The 19,211-nt window shown below is 37.4% G+C and overlaps 2 protein-coding genes across 4 annotated transcripts in view; one reads left to right on the forward strand and one right to left on the reverse strand.

The window, feature by feature from the left end:
• Window positions 1-7,717, forward strand: part of ACBD5 (acyl-CoA binding domain containing 5) — a 42,526-nt gene extending 34,809 nt beyond the window's left edge. Inside the window, exons 12-14 of the mRNA XM_069458761.1 lie at window positions 1,978-2,022; window positions 2,684-2,793; window positions 7,188-7,717. Coding sequence (XP_069314862.1) covers window positions 1,978-2,022; window positions 2,684-2,793; window positions 7,188-7,200 — 168 coding nt within the window. The 3' untranslated portion in view covers window positions 7,201-7,717. The remainder of the gene's footprint in view (window positions 1-1,977; window positions 2,023-2,683; window positions 2,794-7,187) is intronic.
• Window positions 7,718-12,789: 5,072 nt separating this feature from the next.
• Window positions 12,790-19,211, reverse strand: part of MASTL (microtubule associated serine/threonine kinase like) — a 31,588-nt gene continuing 25,166 nt past the window's right edge. The window contains exons 10-13 of one of the 3 annotated variants that reach the window (XM_069458813.1): window positions 18,820-18,834; window positions 16,541-16,654; window positions 15,997-16,098; window positions 12,790-13,022 (exon numbers count right to left, since the gene is read on the reverse strand). In XM_069458813.1, the coding sequence (XP_069314914.1) occupies window positions 12,865-13,022; window positions 15,997-16,098; window positions 16,541-16,654; window positions 18,820-18,834 (389 nt within the window). In that variant the 3' untranslated portion in view covers window positions 12,790-12,864. The remainder of the gene's footprint in view (window positions 13,023-15,996; window positions 16,099-16,540; window positions 16,655-18,819; window positions 18,835-19,211) is intronic. The other 2 variants (XM_069458812.1, XM_069458814.1) reach the window with 2 other exon arrangements.

Here is a 19,211-nt window from a genome sequence, read left to right on the forward strand (position 1 = left end):
TAAGTCCTATCAACATGAGATGATGATGATGATGTCAACAGTGATGATAAAACAGGTTGCTTCCTTCTCTCAGGAAGCTCCCAGCCTTAGAGAGGGTCTAATTTAAATAAGTTTCTGTCTTCATATTCCCTTTGCAGTGATTACTATTGTATGAAATTTTTCCTTTCAAAGTGAATTTCAAAAAAATTCAGTAATCCTTTATTTTAATCTAGCAATAGAATCATAAAATGATTAGACTTTGGTTTTTCTTAATATATAAAGATATATGTGGTTGTATGTGGATATATATCTTTGAAGCACAAAAAGCCGGATAGTACGGGTTATATCTTAGCTGTAAGCAGTGGTGTGTAGGAATCTTCATTTGCCATTCCAGACCATTTATTACTTAGGAAAAAATCCACTTGTAGTTCCATTTAATAGTTCTGATTCGACTCTAGCATTTGTTAGTTGCTGCTTTAATGAAGAGTAGTTGTGTCTGTCACATTGGAGTTTGGTCACCTTGAAGTCCAGTCTAAACCACACTGACTGTGACCTTGGGTAAGTCATTGGATACCTAGGAGCTCAGTGTTGTAAATCTGCCCTTAATTCCATTTAGTCTGGAGAAGTGCCAAAGGGTAAATTTCTTGGTTGAAGATTAGTATGCCTACAAAGCAAGATTACAACTAACAGCATAAGAATCATTACCTTGTCTTGGTTCTTTCGGCACTTGGCCTGTTCAGCTTGAGTATACGAGAACTGTAATTTATCGTTTAACACCTTCCTGGTCTGGAACGACTAATGCAACATCCACTGGCAACTAATTTAGTTTCACCTGGAAGCTGTAGTCATACTGAGCGCCTTGAAATCATACAACCTATAAGCAAGAAATTGAAAAGCCTGCTCGTCCCCATTTTCCTGCTGTTCTCCCTCACTCTCCTTCAGCACACTGGCCTCCTAGCTGTTCCTTGAACCTGCCAGCGGGCTCCCTCCCACTCTGGGTCTTTGAGCTTCTTATTCCCTCTGTACTGAAAGCTGTTCCTCCAGTTAGCCACAATTTTAAGTCTTCCCTGACCACTATACTTAATAATTGTTTGCAAACCTCCCCTCCTCTGACATGTCCCATCTCCCTTCCTTGTTTTTATCTTTCTTTATAGCATTTATCACCACCTGATACACCATATATTTTACTGCTTTATTTGTTATTTTTTATGTCACTCCATCAGAGTATAAACTTCATCAGGGCAGAGATTTTTGTCCTTTTGCTCCCTCCTGTATCTCTAGTGCCCAGAATATTGACGGGTACATAAAAGATGCTCAGTAAACATTTATTGAATGAGTGAACGAATGATCTTACTGATGTTCATACCGTTCATCTAAAGTTATAATAAATGGAGAAATTAGAACAATAAGTTTCTAATAACAACTCTAAGGAAACTTGTCTTTGGAATGAGCCAAATTGAAATGTAAATTTCCTAAATTAATCTGAAAATTTTCTGCTTAATTTATGCTACTTATTTAAAAACCTACAACACTAGCAGTCTCATATCTCCCGTATCTGTATAACTCTATAATTTGTCATGAATTTCCAGATCTTTGCATATTGTTTACAGTCTTTTTATTTTAATTAATAATCAAGACTACCGTTTTCAAATGCGTGTGTAAATTGGTAGTTTGTATGGAAACTAAGGAATTAATTAAGAAAATTGAATAGGTGATTTAATAAGACTATAAAATAAGGGTTTAGATTGATTTGATATTTTGATAATTTTATATAATTTGAACTGTAAAATATAAAGTATCCAAGGTATTTGTTTGGCTCACAATTTTGGGGAACTTGTCCTTTGTCAGTATGAGTTTTAGGATAATCAAAACATAGCAGAAAAATAGAGACTAGACTAATATTTCTGCCTTTTTAAAAAAAGTAAGATAGGAAATAGAAAAATTACTGGTTTTTTTTTCATTTTGTCAAAGGTAAATCACTTTCATTTATATTTATAGGCAAAGTCATCAACATTGCAGACCAGTAATCAGCCCTCCTCACAGGTGAGAAAATTTTTCTTTTTTTTTTTTTTTTTTTTGAGACAGAGTCTCACTCTGTTGCCCAGGCTAGAGTGAGTGCCGTGGCATCAGCCTAGCTCACAGCAACCTCAAACTCCTGGGCTCAAGCGATCCTCCTGTCTCAGCCTCCCAATTAGCTGGGACTACAGGCATGCACCACCATGCCCGGCTAATTTTTCCTATATATATATTTTAGCTGTCCATATAATTTCTTTCTATTTTTAGTAGAGATGGGGTCTCGCTCTTGCTCAGGCTGGTCTCGAACTCCTGAGCTCAAACGATCCGCCCACCTCGGCCTCCCAGAGTGCTAGGATTACAGGCGTGAGCCACCGCGCCCGGCCGAAAATTTTTCTTAAATCTAAGTGCCAGGATGTCAAATAAGTTATAATACATTTAGAATATATGAGATTCTTAGAGTATTCCAAATGAGACCTACCCTATAGAGCTTTGAAGTTAAAAAGTGTTTGTTTTGTGTTTATTTAAGTCTGATGTACTCCTGAAAGTCTGCTTACTGAATTACACTGTGAATTTAGCAGGAGTGAGATTTGTTAATAGTTTCATATTTTCAAAATTTTTCTCAGTATGTGTTTAAATTTATACATGCAATCTCTAATAGATTGGTGACAAGCTTATTGTGTTTTTTCAGAGACCATCTTGGTGGCCCTTTGAGATATCTCCTGGTGCACTAACTTTTGCTATCGTATGGCCTTTTATTGCCCAGTGGCTGGTGCATTTATATTATCAAAGAAGGAGAAGGTAATTCTACAGTTTTATAATTTGAAATGATGTGTAAACTCTTGTGACCTATAGTAGACAGAGCTTTTAGCCGGAATTAAGGAGATAGGTCCATTTTGTAGATGTTTTATCCTACTGAACATTCTATGCTGATCCTGAGGCTGAAATTACCTTGGAAATGATATCTTGTGGATTTCTAGGTACTTGTTAGACAAAAAATTTTTCACTTGAGAGCATCCGATGGATTTGTACAGCTTTGATTTAGGCAACAACATGACAATGACTACGTGCTGCTTACGTTTTATGGCTTATGAGGAAATAATGCTCTTATAGTCTGATGTTGATTTCGGGTCCTTTGCATAAAAGATCACAGAAAGGTAAATAAATAATGCCTGTTTGCTCTCTGTACCTTTGAAATATATTCTGAAGCTGAGATGACCTAAAAAAGGGGAAAAAAATTAAAATTAAATAAATTAATGAAAAGTATACCTTTGAAATATAGACATTGACATTTCAGAAAATTTTCAGCCTGGTGGTTGACTATCTCTAGAATTAGGGATTACTTCAATTTGAGGGTCAGAATTCCAGTTTGGGATAACAAGAGATACCTCTGAGAATAATAAATTGGAATCTGTGGAAGTACCCTGAGTCTGTCTATGTTAGGAATAAGCTGAGGCCAAAACCCTTAGGTTCAAGGAAATCCTAAAATCTTTAAAAAGTGTCCTTTTTTGGACACTGTGTAAACTGACGAATGAGTGGGCAAATAGACCATTATTTACCTCACTGCTCACACTGATTAGGTTTTCAGTGTTTCGTCACTGTTTGCTGTTAAGTAACCACAGGTGGAGAACGGATATAGGACATTTGATCATAATGTGCACACATTTTCAAAAATTTACAAGTTTAAGTATTTATGGTATGTTTTTCCTTTACCAAAGAACCCAAGTTTCTAGTTATTATGCTTGATAACAAAAAGCATTTATCCTTCTGTTACGTAAAAGGGACAGGCGGTACTGTGAGTGCCCCGGTGATAATACTTTATAGCGGACAGACTGAAACGCGTATGACATTGGGTGAAGCATTTCAGTTTTCCTTGTTCTCCACTTACGTTAAGACAGTTTTGATTTATGTTCATTAATGAGCTGAATACATTTTCCGATACATGAATATTCTTAGAATATCCTTGCTCACTTGAAAAAAACTTTAGTAAAATTTCAGAAGCATAAATTTCTTTCTTAGTTTTGTTTTTCCCTTTTCCAATCCATTTGTGGGTGTGTCATTTTCGTTGCTAAGATACACACCTTAATTTATACCCTTTCTTTTCTTCTTTGACACATTTTAAATTTGGCCTGTAATGGCTGGATTTAGTGTTTTATATTCTCATATCCCTGGTCATAGAAGGAAAAAAGAACCAAACCTTTTTTTGATGTGTAGTAATGCTGGATTTAAGCTGCAGGGCACAATGACACTAAAGGTAGGTGTTTACACATTTTGCAATGCATTTCAAAGTTCCTTTTCATGTTTCCTTTGTAGAAAGTTGGGAGCTGGAGAGTAGAGAAATTTGGCATGGGACAAAAACACCTAAAGCTTACTTTGGTTAATAATTTATTTTATGCTTAAGGAGGAAGCAGCTTATCACTTCATTAAAGAAGGAAAAAAACAAACTGTATTCTGCTTTAGCAGTCACAGAAAATTGGAGTTTTTCTGAAATTAACTTTTTGAATGTTTCTTACTTATGGAAGTATAGTAAAAAATTGTTCACCATTTCCCCTAAACACCTCTTTCAGTTCACAGATGTCTCTGAATGAAGAAACTCTTTCCTATTAATTTTCTACTTTGTTATTGTTGAATGTTTATCAAGTTTTTTTTTTTTTATTGTAAAGTGTTTGTTCCTTCCAAATTGCAATTTAGCACTGTGGAACTAACTTCATTTTGATGAGTTAGAGTGATTTTCTTGTATTCTTTTTTTTATATATGTAACAGATTAACCGGGATTGGATAAGTAGGGCCTTATTTGATATGGAAACAAGTTTTAGCCTTGAGGAGATTTAAGTATCTTTTAATTCGGCTGTGTTTAGCAATTTTTAATCTGACAGTTAAAGGAATGAAGGCTGGAGAGCAGTGTGTATGGTTTAGAAGAGATAGGTTCTGTGTTAGAGATTAAGAGAAAGATCTAGAAATCTGTTAGGAATGAGAAAAGTGTGGGCAGGAGAGGGTGCCTTAACCCATAATAGGGATCATGCCGTGGCTCATCCCCTAGTGCAGAGGCTGGCACGGAGCAGGTGTCAATAACTGTGTGTCGAATGCATGACCGGATGCCCCCTGTGGGCAAGATGACAAACTGAAGTACCCTATGACATGGAAAAGCTTTCATTTTATTTAATAAATATGCATGTGGACACAGACAGACACTGGGATAGTCCTATAGTATGTAAAACTAGCTACCTATTTGTGATAAGCTTTTACATATATATGCATTTTTGCCTTTTAACGTTAAAAGTAATACTTAAGGTCTGCTGTTTGGTGTTTTCCTAGTATAGAATATAAATTTAAAAGTAAAAGAGATTTCTTACCCTATCACTCTGCAGTAGATCAGAAAAACATTCTTTATTGTGATGGGAAGAGCAACACGTGCCCTGATCAGCCTTCTGTGTCCCTCTTGTCCCAGTTACCTAGCCTGGTGACGCTTCTATTCAAATTATCCATGAGTAAATACTGACTGCAGACCTCTTAAATCTACAAGATTACTCTTTCTATTACCTTGGAGGAAGGGATGTTTCTAACCACTGTTCTTTATCAACCTGCCTGGATTCATAAATTCACTGTTGTGTCGTTTCCTTGGGGACGCTGAGCCTTCAGTAGAGAGGTAACAAATACAAACTGTCTGGGAGTGAGGAGGAACATTCTTCAAGTGGAGCCTGGGGCAGAAGGTGCTGGCACAGGAAGTCGGGCCCAGGGTTGGGGGGCAGGGGAGAATCTCAGCCGCGTGTTCCGCTGCTGGGGGCAAAGGCAGGGTCTATGCCCGCTCCCCGATCTGCTGTTTTCTGTGACTTTTCTTCTCTAATCACACTATACCTCCATTTTGCAAGTTAATTTTTAAAAAAATACAAAACTGAAGATGGTGGTACTTTAAGATGGGAGTCTGTCAACCTCATTTTCCAGCAAATTGATAAACTTAAAAAAAATACAAAACAGAGAAAGTTCTCATTAAGAGCCTGAAAAAAGCTCCGAAGGTAGTGATTTATATCTATTGTATTACATTGGACGATTGAGGGTCCAGAGACCAAGGTGACTGCCCTTTTGTAAGTCACCAAAGGGCTGTGCTTAGTATCTGCATCACACAGGTTCTGGCACCCACAGCTGACATTCCTGCTAAAACCTCACTCAGGCAGTTTGTCAGCCACCCACCTACATCTTGTCTTTCTCAGCCCTTTCAATTCTCTGCCTCCAGGGGGTCTTTTTTCTTCTTGCTACTGGGCATTTCCTTCTATCATGTGCAAATCGATCTGATTATTTAAAATGTCACTCCTGCCAAGGAGGTGTACATAAGAGGATTTCTACAGAGGATAAGGAACGATCTGCTTATTTCAAATGTCACTCCTGCCAAGAGGTTACATAAGAGGATTTCTACAGAGAGGAGAGAATCCGCAATGGGAGGGTTGCAGGCGTTTTGGCATCTCGAGTGCTGGGAAGGGTTTGGAGACTTCACAGCAGTGGGACCTCTCAGAGCTCAGAGCTCAGGTGATTGTTGTGTCTGGTGCTAACAAGCCCACCCTTTTCTGATAGCTCATTCGTGCTGCTGTCATTAAAATCACCGCATTTTATATGTATATTTTAATATATTTCTATCTATCTATGTATCTCCACGTTTGGGGTTTACATGGCTCCACCTCCCCCAACTAAACTGAGAGCTCTCTTGAGGGCTGCCTCATTTATCCTTCAATCCCCAGTGCCTGAAAAATAATAGAAACAGAATTATGTGTTGAGTAAATGAATAGTCCATTTGTACATCGGTCAACCTATTATAGTTTGTTAAGCTTTTTTGTTGCACAATTTTTCCATTTTGATTCAATTATGAAATAATTTCCCCCAAATCTTAATTGTATAACAGCCAATTAGAAAAGGATGAGAATCTACAAGTTAAGGGAGGAGAAATGTAAATTTAAATTATTTTTTAAAAACCGTTTGGTAATTTCAGCACTTGCAATTGGATCTTTCCTATCCTAGCAGGCTATAAGTCACTGTGAAGCAGTTTCATAAGGACCATTTGTGATTTTGCGGTTTTATTTTGAATTTGACTGTTAAGTCATAACATTGTATTATCACTCAGAGAATTCTTAGGTATGGAAGTGTTGCATATTCAGGTTACGTTTATTTATACTCACAAGAAATTGGTTTTCACTTTCTTTTTAAAGAAAACTGAACTGAAGAAAACGGTGTTTTACTCAAGAAGAGTGCTGGGCCCGGATGACCTCAGAATGAATTGGATTGTGGCGTTCACAAGAAAATCTTAGTTTGTGATGATTACATTGCTTTTTCTTGTCCAGTAGTTTGGTTTGTGTACATAAATACATACATATTTTGCACTACACAAATGATAACATTTTAAGGACTAATATCACTGATACTTGAATAATCAATTTCAACTAGGTTATAAGTCGCATACATAGATTTACCCTACCCTTGAACTTGAAGGACATTAAATTATTAATTATCGTTTGGTAACACGTTTACCTGATTATCACCCATAGAGAAATATAAGCTGCTTTTCCAAGGCACAGTTGTGATAATGAGATCAGATTTATAAGTGGGTATTTTTAATTTTCTAAATTAAATACAAGAAAGAATGCAAACCAGGAGTGTATTTCAAATGACATTAAATCAACTTTATATCTTATTCACTCAATTGCCATGCCAAGTAGTAGAAAACTGCTGGAAGAATCTTCTTCATTTTGTGGGATGCCCAAGACCTTTTTTGGGCATTCGCAGCCCTGAGTTTGGTGTTCGGGCATCGTTACTAACAAGCAGAGCCCTCTGTAGTAGGCTTAGTTTTTACAAATGATTCACGGAAGTCACATAACCTGCTGATGGAAATGTTGAAGACTGGGCGTTATGTAGGTTTAAAAGTATATTCTGAGCCTGCAAATGATTGATATGATTTTTATTCAAACATGTACATTTATTCCTTTGTAATCATTTTTCTTTAACTGAGGATCTCTAGTGTCTGCTTCCTAGGGTGCTTTGAAATATAAAATGAAAACCTATTTATACTGTTTTTACAAAGGTCAAAAAAGAAACAGAAGAAAATCACTTTTCTGCAACTGGTGAACTATATAGACTGGACTCTTAACCTCTTAGTGCCTCAGTTTCTCCTTCGGGTTACAATATTTTAGATATACCTACTTTGCAGGGGTATTGGAAGGATTCGCAAGCTCGTAGGCCACGTGCTTCCACATGAATAAGGCCTGACCAACTGATGGAAGTGTAAGTCCCTCTACCCCACCTCTCACATTTAAACCAAAAGGAAGGCTATAATTTAGATCCTTGAAGACTTTGTTTGGAAAATCATTCTTGTATATCTTCTAAAACTCCCTGCTCACTTAGATAGATGTACCTTGTGCTTCGAAGATTTCTTTGATTCAGATGCTTGTAACAAATAATTTTTAAGCAGTCTTGGTATGTATGATGTTGGGTTTAGCATCATGTATTCAGAGTGTTTTAAATAAGAGGGAAAGAATTACCCGTCTCTAATATTACGGGATGGTTCTTTGTTTGCCTGAAAAAAAAAGTATAAGAATATAATTTGCTTTTCCCAGACTTTTTTCCTTTTTTTTCTTTCATGTAACTTGGTGGTTTTTACTTTTGCATCCCATATTGATTAAAATTAGTCTGTCTAAAGGGATCTCCCAATATTTGTTTTTAAGTAACGGTCCTCTATTTAGAAAAAAAATGAAGGAAGTAACTGACTTATGTAAAAATAAAGTTTAGACCTGTGGATCACAGATATTTTCAAAAATTAGATATAAATCTGCTGTCAGAAAAGCTGGCTTTTCTCTTAATGTATAAATACATCAAATGCAAATTAAGAATGTAAGCAGTTGTGAATCATTACGAGCAGGAAGAGGTAACTAAATCCTAGGGATAACCATTTGGAACCATCCTGTTCCAAAGTCTTATTTTGCAGTTTGAAAAGCACTTTGCACACAGTTCTTGTATATAAAAGTAAAGATGTAATTATAGGGTATAGTGTTCTGCTTTGTTTAACAAGAACCTCATTTTAAATTTTAAAGTGACAGCTATGGTATTTTTTTAATGATCGACTTATTTTCTGTTTCTTTATTGTAAAACTAAGTTAAAAATAAAAGGTTAATGAGAAATGATATGGTTTTTATTACTTGTTGCTGTTAGTGCATTGATTATGTACTAAGGATCAAATGAGAATAAGTAGTAGGGATTCATAGAAAGTAATCATGACTGTTTCAAGATAGAGCCATGCTATTATATATAATTTGATAAAAATCAGAAACTAGGATGAAATTTAACTCATTTAATCTTCTGGTTGAGAATATTAGTGATCCAGTCAAAAATCTTAAGTTTCAGTTCTACCAAACAAGTAAGTTTTCCCCAGCCACTCAATGAACCCATCTTGACTCAGCCATCTTGAATACATGTTATTGGTCTTAGGTGGAAACTGGTGAGTTTTGTGTTTTTAATATACATCTATAACTTGCAACTTCTACAGCTAGTGATAAAAGTGATAGAAACTACTTCTATCATGTAAGATATCGGTGTTCTGTTGCATGTAACAGAAATCCAACTGCGGGGGCTCATGCAAATGTAAGTGGGTTTTTTCCTCCATGACAAGAAGTCTGGGGCCGCCACAGTGCCAACAGGAAGAGAGGCTCCTGTCTTTCTGTTCTACCATCGTTAGTGTGTGGCTCTTGTCTTCGTTCTTGCAAGGTGGCTGAGGCACATGCAGATGGCATGTGTGCAGTATAGGCGGGCAGAGTGCAGGGCAGAAGGCAATCCTAGTCGTATTGTGCCAGGTGATAAGGAGACAGTCACTTTCTTGACAGTCTCACACAGGAGACACCTTACATCTCACTGGCTAGAACTGGGTCTGATAATTATATCTTTGTCTACAAAAATATTATTTATTTAAAGAATAAAATCATTATATAGATACAATTTTATAAATATAATTTTGTCCATGTGTGGTAGGAAAGGCCATGTCTTTTGGCTTTTAATGCCTCCCTTTAAAAATTTTTTTGAAACAAGATCTTGGCCGGGCGTGGTGGCTCACGCCTGTAATCCTAGCATTCTGGGAGGCCGAGGTGGGTGGATCGTTTGAGCTCAGGAGTTCGAGACCAGCCTGAGCAAGAGTGAGACCCCATCTCTACTAAAAATAGAAAGAAATTATATGGACAGCTAAAAATATATATAGAAAAAATTAGACAGGAGGATCCCTTGAGCTCAGGAGTTTGAGGTTGCTGTGAGGTAGGCTGACGCCACGGCACTCACTCTAGCCTGGGCAACAGAGTGAGACTCTGTCTCAAAAAAAAAAAAAAGAAAAAGAAAAGAAACAAGATCTTGCTGTGTTGTCCAGGCTGGAGTATAGTGGTGTGATCACAGCTCACTGCAGCCTCAAACTCCTGGGCTCAAGCGATCCTCCTGCCTCAGCCTCCCAAGTAGTTGGGACTACAGGCATGCACCACCACAGCCAGCTAATTTTTCCTATTTTCAGTAGAGACGGGGTCTCACTCTTGGCTCAGGCTGGTCTCAAACTCCTGACCTCGAGAGATCCTCCCGCCTCGGCCTCCCAGAGCACCAGGATGACAGGTGTGAACCACCACGCCTGGCCTTTAGGGAACTCGAATCTTTTATAATGGGCCGTAAGCAAGCCTATACTTTACTCTGGAAAGAGACATTATTATATCAGACAGCAAGCATCCTGCCATTTACTCCAAAGGACGACACTCTCTTTGTCTTCCAAAGCTTTTCACTACACTCACATCCTTGAAACGATGGTCCAAAACAAAGGTCAGTCGCACTTCACCTGCATGACGTGTAGAAATGCACGAGAGCCATGGAGAATTGTCTCCCGTTACAGTCGTATGAGATCAGTGTTGCAGGATCCACATTATTAGGACACGTATAAACACTATTCACACCTGAGCAAGGTATTAAACTACGATCATTTTCTTTCCTGCACAGCTTTTTATTATTGCTGGAGTTAACGATCTTACTTTTTCATTTGCTTAGTTTTCCCTATACTTAACAATATTCAATCCCTAATTCTTTCCTGTTATCAAAAAAGAATCTGAATCTACAACATCTAAATTTAGACAATAAATCCCTTGTTCACAATGACTACCATTACAGCATGCCTTACTTGGTGGCTGAATGTCAGGTGACTATAGCTGCACTTGCTAGGTCTACAATAGTAAAGCGTGTTTGTAATTTTCCACTCAAGGGCACCGTCTTGTGTATTGGGAATAGGCTTATAGTTCATTTCTCCAAGTATTCAATCATCTTTCAAGGCCCTCTTAAGATTGATATCCTAGGTAGCCACTAAACAGCCTTGTTCCTTAAGCTGGCTCTGCTCATTCCAACTCTCCAAAGTCATCAATGTTAATCCCCGATACACAGGTGAGTCATCAGCAGCTCAGAGTTAAACCTGCCCAAGGCCTTTTAATGTGGCAGAGCAATGGTTTGAATAATTCGTATTTGATTCCAAAGCCTTTTTTCTTCCTACCACTTGAAAATATCATAAAACGACGATAGAGCATTCTTTGCTTTCACCTAATTTAGGGGAAAGATGTAATTCATATTAAATGAAGTTTTAACAACTGTATTTAAGATTTTATTAGAAGTGGTAACCATTAGAAGCATTAAATCTAAGTAGTTATTACTAAAACAAACTCAGTAAAACCATTAACTCATGGATTCAATTATATAGGACCAATTATAATGGTGTAACTAACTGCAACAGTTTTAAACTTGTACGTTTGTCAGCTACATTATACCAGGGCTCTTACTGGGATGGTAGTGGAAAGCAAAAACACTAAAGTCAATGTGCAGAAGGAACAATTATTTACTAGAATACTCACTCTATTGGCAGAAAACTTACAAATGGTGCATTTAAATTTGAACTTTGCTCTTTTAGGCGTTAAGTATGCTGAAAGCCTCAATGCATTTAAGATAAAACCTGTGAAGCTGAATCTTAGTGTGTGTGTATATATATATATATTTAAAAGAATGATGATGACAGATAATCTACTCGTTATATTTATTAAGCAATAATAAATTATTTTTTGGTTTTTTTAAGGATTAGTCTACATCTGATAACATTGCATTTTTAAAATAAATGACTATAAGATGCAAAGCATCACATTTTGTATTAAAATTGAACAAGCTATTCAAATTGCAAGATTATATTATACCTAACCCTTCCAGTACTACTTTAGACAAATGCACATCGTGCAGCAAACACCAATAGCAGTCAGGGAAAACCTTGACTTACTAAGTAAGCGAAAACAGTCCTTTTGTTTATTCTTTGTTCCCCAAAGGAGTTACACGACTGAGCAAAGGAATTTTCCGGCTGCATTTTTGCGGTCACAAAAGTGGCTTTAAATGACTGCCCTTGAGACAGCTGCTTTGGCAGGCGATCCTGTGCAAATAAATTACATGTGAATGAAACTGGATGATTATTTCGTTATTTTGACACCACACCGAACGGTGCACTGAAATCAACAGATAAGGAGAGAGAAAATCAAGGTCATGGCTCACTCTCTGGGTGGTGTTAGTGTCATTCTATTTTATTGATGCTTTAGTTTTCATAAAGTGCAGTGAACAAAATAAATAAGATGAAAATAAGCTTGGAAGATTTATAGACAGTTCTGAGATTAAGATAAATTACTGATTATATTCCTTATTGCCTTTTAACTCTGAAAGCTGTAACATGCATTAAAAGCACATTAACCCCAGTAAAATAATGATTTTCCCCCCTTAGATCAATCTAGTATGAAGGAGTATATAATTATGCAAGCTTATCCTATAATACAAGGTCCAACTAAAGGGAAGATTTACGTGCTATAGACTAAATCCAGATACGGTCAGGTGCTGGGCGTTATTCCTGGCTTCAAAGTAGGATGTATCGGTTTCCCCATCTGGCTGGGGTATGAAAGGCATGGTTTGGTGCTGCAGGTTTTCCCAGTCCACATCGCAGAAGAGAGGATGATGTTTCAGCTCTTAGGAAAAATACGAAACCAAACAATATTATGACACCACTCCCTAAGTAAGTACTGCTTTACAGGAATTAAAGAGAATGTCTCACCTACATCTTGCCGTACTTTATTATGCCAGTTTCACAGATGTTTCATGTCTGCGTCCCTAATGGTCACATATTTCACAAAGGCACACACTGTACCATTTTGCATATCACTTGGCTTATGACAGGAGCCTGCTTTGTCCTTGTCAAATGAGTGAACGAATGATTTGCCTTCACAGCAGCCTGTCTGTCTTCTCCCATGATCCCTGACTCCAGAGAAAAGAGTGTGGCCAAGTTGTTGTTCCCTGATAAACCTTCCATACCGCTGATCTTCCATGATTTATGCTCCAATTCTCCTTCCGAGGCCTTGCTGCCTGTTTATGCCCTGCACGCTTGGCACTGTCTACTGCCCTAGATAACCTGAGCCTGCAGCTCACCCTCCACCCATGACTTCACTCCCTACACTCCACCCTTGTCCTTCATGGTGATTTCAACATACACACTGATGACACTTCTGACACCTTCTCTTCCTTGGTTTCACTGACTTGCGTCTGTACAACAGTGATGTCTAGACTACATCTGGAAGCTTTATTTTTTTATTTTTTATTTTTTTTTTTTTTTGAGACAGAGTCTCGCTGTGTTCCCTGGGCTAGAGTGCCATGGCGTCAGCCTAGCTCACAGCAACCTCAAACTCCCGGGCTCAAGCAATCCTTCTGCCTCAGCCTCCCGAGTAGCTGGGACTACAGGCATGCGCCACCATGCCCGGCTAATTTTTTTCTATATATATAATTTTAGCTGTCCAGATCATTTCTTTCTATTTTTTGTAGAGATGGGGTCTCGCTCTTGCTCAGGCTGGTCTGGAAGCTTTAAATCACAGACCTGCTCTGCTTTTAAGAGCTGAAACTTCGCTCACTTCTTTACCATTCTGTTACCTGTCCTCGTTCCTATTTCCTTCTACCTACTAAAATAAAAATATACTGTTGACGACACTGTGATATTTAGTTGCTAGACACAGGCTCCCCCCGCCTCAACCCCTCGCTTCATAAGGCAACAATAAAAATATTGGCAAACAAGAAGTGACACTTATGGTAGTAAATGGTTCCCCCCACACAAAGGACCCAAATCTAAGGAAAATACTGGAAGAAGACTACACAGACAGGAAAGAATTGTGTATCTGTATTGGGAGTGACGTGTTGGAAGATCAATATGTCTACAAGTGGGTTTTCCCCTAAACTAAAAGACTGGTAGAAAAAGGGATAAAATAGCAAAAACAATTCACATATAGAGAATTTGTCTCTTAATGTTCTAAATAAATAACTGAGCATGGGTTACTTTAAAAACTATAATACGATAGAAGAGCAGTTCGCATCTGGGTGATTTCTGCCCCCCAAAGGATATTTGGCAGCGTTGGGAGACATCCTTGGTTGCACCACTGTCGGGGCACGTAGTGGGTAGAGACAGGGATCCTGTTAAACACCCTAAATGCACAGGACAGTCCCCATAGCAAAGAATTATGTGGCCTCAAATGCCAATTTTGCCAGAGTTGAGAAACCCTTCTTTAGAACATGGCTATTATATACTGTAATTTGCTCAAAATAAATGATGATAGAAGAAAGATGTTCTTATCAAAGACATTGCAGATTTTTGTTTCTTTAATGAAATAATTTACACAGTGAAGGAGATGATAGGTGATTCTTCAGTTAAAAAACTGCTGCTTCAACACTTAGACTAAATTAGAATTCCCTTGTGGATTCAGTTGTTCTAAAAATTTTTGTTTTCTTTATTTTTTTGAGACAAGGTCTCGCTCTGTCACCCAGGCTAGAGTACAGTGGCATCATCATAGCTCACTGCAATCTCAAACTGTGCTCCAGTGATCCTCCTGCTCATGTAAGTGTCTTGAGAAAGCTAGAGCTCAGTTCTCAAATGTCTGCTCCTTCCCTTTACACGGGTTTCTGCTCAAATCACCCTCTCCACAGAGGTCTTCCTGACCACCCTACCCCCCAAAAATCTCCTGCCATCACTTTGCGTCCTCTCACCCTGCTTTATTTTCCTTCCAAGTATTTACCACTACATGACATCATGTTATGGCTGCAATTTGTTTACTGTCTTTCTTTCCACTAGAATGTAAGTTCCAAATGGATAGGGGTTTTAGTCTAGTTCATTCCCAGTACCTGAACATTGCTTAGTACCTAGAAGCTACTCAATAGGATCCGTTAAATCAATCAACAAACTTATTGATCTTGTTAGAGGGAATACCTAGAAGCTGATGCAAATGGCATATTTCTAAAGCCCATTTTCCTAAGTACACCCTACTTTCCATGGAAATGCATTTTGAGACATAATGCTTATTTCTCTCTATATTATCACACTATGTCACAGACGGGACTTTAAGGCAGTTGCTAATGAGTTTACTAGAGTTTCACAATAGGGTTTAACATGCTCCTGCATTGAGAAAAGCATCAAATGGTTTATAATGTACCAAATTTGTCTTATCTGACAACCTGGGACCTGGTACATTTGTCAATGAATAACAGTATCAAAAATGAAGCAGTAAGAAATTACAGAACAATAGGTTTTCATAAAAAGATTTCCTGTATTTGTAGATGGTTAACTTTGTCAGGTTTGAAAAACCCAAGACGCTGACATGATAAGATCGTTTTAGGCAACTGCTTGAGATTAATAAAATTCAATGTGTGAATATAGTATTGCAAATTGACCACATTTAATTTTGTTCCCTAACATGTGACACATTGACTTTTATTGTAGAATAAAGACAAATATATCAACGCATACCTAGAGGGCAGAAATAAACTAAATTATCTTTTTACCAAGTTAGCAGTCAGACTATCTGTAGTATTACATTGGAATACTACATACCTGATATTATACTTTTATTAATATTCACCACTTGGAACAAATCAAGGGTAAAAGAGTTTAGTAACCCAAAGTCTCACCTTTCATTCCAGCTCTCTTTGTATCATCAATGGTTAAAAGTATTTCTACTGCACTTTGAGCATTATCAGATAACTTTTCTTCACCTTCTGGCCAAGGGATATCTATATAAATAGAAATATACAAATAAGCTTGTTAATCGCTGCTCAAAATAATAATACTTAGAGATAAATGACTCTATCTTTTTTTTTTTTTTTTGAGACAGAGTCTCGCTCTGTTGCCTGGGCTAGAGTGCCGTGGCATCAGCCTAGCTCACAGCAACTTCAAACTCCTGGGCTCAAGCGATCCTCCTGCCTCAGCCTCCCAAGTAGCTGGGACTACAGGCATGTGCCACCATACCTGGCTAATTTTTTCTATATAATTTTAGTTATCCAGTTAATTTCTTACTATTTTTTTTAATAGAGACGGGGTCTCGCTCTTGCTCAGGTTGGACTCGAACTCCAGACCTCGAGCGATCCTCCCACCTCGGCCTCCCAGAGTGCTAGGATTGCAGGCGTGAGCCACCGAGCCCGGCCGACTCTATCTTAATAGAAGAAAAAGAATCACCTCTTTTCAAAATATTCTGGAATACTTGCTGTGGTGTTTCATCATTGAAAGGGGGAATTCCTGTTAGAAATTCAAACAAGCAAACTCCAAGTGCCCACCAGTCCACTGCAGGACCTGTAATTTAAGAGAAAATAGCGAAACTTACATTTTCTACGAATGTTGGATCAACTGAAACCTTCATATGTAGATATTTGGGCATAATCAAGGCAGTCATTGCCTGTGGCTTTCTTCTTAAGTACAAAAACCCAAATTATCTCCATTTAGGGAATGTGATAAATCTTTTCCTCTATATTTTCCAGGAAGTTTAGATTAGCAATTATACAGCTAATTAAAAAAAAAGATAAAGCCATCTTTTTCATTTATTAATAACTGCTGATATTCTGGATACCTTATGTGTTCTAAATCTGAAAACATAACCAGGGAGCGCATTTAACCTGAGAATATTCTCTAAAATTGTCAGACTACTTCTCAATTTCACATCAGGAAACAGTAATATTTCCATGGTTATTCTGTATCCTAGACAAGGTATGAGATGAAGCAGCAACATTTATATGAATTGGAGATAATCTGGTAACTGGGGAAAGCCTTAATTACAGAGCATTTTTTTTTTGTGTGTGTGGTTCCTTTTTGTTTTGTTTTTTTAGAGACAGGGTCTCACTCTGTTGCCTGGGCTGGAGTGCTGTGGTGTGATCACATCTCACTGTAGGCTCAAACTCCTGTGTTCAAGAGATCCTCCTGCCTCAGCATCCCAGATAGCTAGGATTACAAGCACCCATCACCACACCTGGCTAATTTTTAATTTTTTTGTAGCTGGGGGTCTTGCTATGTTGCCCAGGCTGGTCTAGAGCTCCTGGGCTCAAGCGATCCTCCAGCCTCAGCCTCCGAAAGTGCTAGGATTACAGGCATGAGCCACTGCACCTGGCCTACACAGTGTTTTAATGTGGCTTTATTCCTTTTAAGAACATAGAGGGATAAATTATTTTAACAAAGAATATTGACTTAAACTATGGCTTGAAGAGATAATTAGGAGATAAGTCTCAATAAACAGGTAAAACTGATTTCTAAATAACATCTTTATTGGATGTGATATTTATATACAAAGATGTTTTGAATGATTATATTATTTTTTTAAAATATATGCCATGGAATACAAAGATGATTATTTTAAATATGACTTTATAAACTGGTTTATACTTTTGTTTACTTCGGTCTACAAATAAAGTATTTCCTAAACAAAGGTCAATTTTAGTTCAGACACGGTTAACTTCAATAGAAATTAAGATCAGGAATTCTACTTTGGTGCTAAATTTGCCTATAAATTACTCTTTAGTTTCACCAAAAATTCATTGCTGTGGTTAAGCAACTGCCACCATTCCATTTTAAAACAGGTAGGAAAGCACTGTGGAATCTGGCGTTAGGAAAAATGCTGCATGCGTTCAGAGCACCCTTTCACCTGCAAGCCACATAAGCCCGTTTCCCCTTTAAGGAGCATAAGGTGCCGATAGTCTATAGGCTTCTATTTCTATCAGAATCACCATAAAAACATACAGACCGCTTCAGTTAGTAGGCCTTTTAAGCAGTACTGAGAAAGAATTATGCCTTTCCAGTGGATTAGATAACATAACCAAATAACAGAAAAGTAGAGGAAAATCAGGAAAAAACACCTTTTTATTTATTTTACTTAGGTTAGAAATTAGGACCCTTTTCCCAGCTCAGCCCACATATACTCGTGTTAAAAAAAATCCATGATTTCTCCATGGATATGTCACACATACCCATATTCTTAAGTCAAAGTCTAATGAGATCACGTACTGTGATAAATCTTAATAATTATAATATATTTTCTTAGCCAGAGAAAAAGAACAGATTTGTTTTACATTACTGGCTTTTAATTCAAAACTCATTCCTATAATTTATAGGGATATATTAATATTGTTATTATTTTCTAATGATAATGAAATTAAAATATTAGAAAATCCAAGCCCTTTTGTAGTTGCTAATTTTAATATTTTTATCAAGACTATTTCCTCTTATAATAAAAAATACTGGATCTTCACTCTATGCTACCATTATAAAAATGTCACATGCCTACATTTCTTTGTACAGAAGAACCATCTCTCTCGATGTCTTCCTGCTCAGAAGACAAAAGACAGTTCACTTTTGTATCTTATAAGTGAGCCAATGGAAAAATAGGTTTTTTATGCAATGTGATCTAGTTATACTTTGACTGTTTAGTTTAATGTGCTTTGCCATATCACTTTATAGAGAGACTCACTCACCGGAAGTCAGAAATCCTGCATGTAAGAAAACAGTAGTTAAATACATTGTATTAAAATTATGAGTTCATTTTCTCATCATTCATTGAACTAGGCACTAGGTATCTGTGTCAGATATAAAGAATATCAAGACGATTAAGAAAAAGCTTTTCCCAAGAAGAAAATAGCCTATTCTGGGAGAGACAATACAGATACAGATAATTTTAACACAATGTTAAAAAAATGCTGAAACAAAAATATGCACAGGAAGTTATGGAAACTCAGGAGAAAACCATGAAGGGCATCAGGGAAGTCAGGGTCAAGCCTCAGCAGGTTGTTTGGCTGAGGTAGCCAGATGTCCCACTACAACAGCAGCAAGACCCTGTAAAATCTTTAAATTTGAAGTCTACTTTCAA

The sequence above is a fragment of the Eulemur rufifrons genome, chromosome 25, assembly GCF_041146395.1.
Source record: "Eulemur rufifrons isolate Redbay chromosome 25, OSU_ERuf_1, whole genome shotgun sequence".
Taxonomy (NCBI): Eukaryota; Metazoa; Chordata; class Mammalia; order Primates; family Lemuridae; genus Eulemur; species Eulemur rufifrons.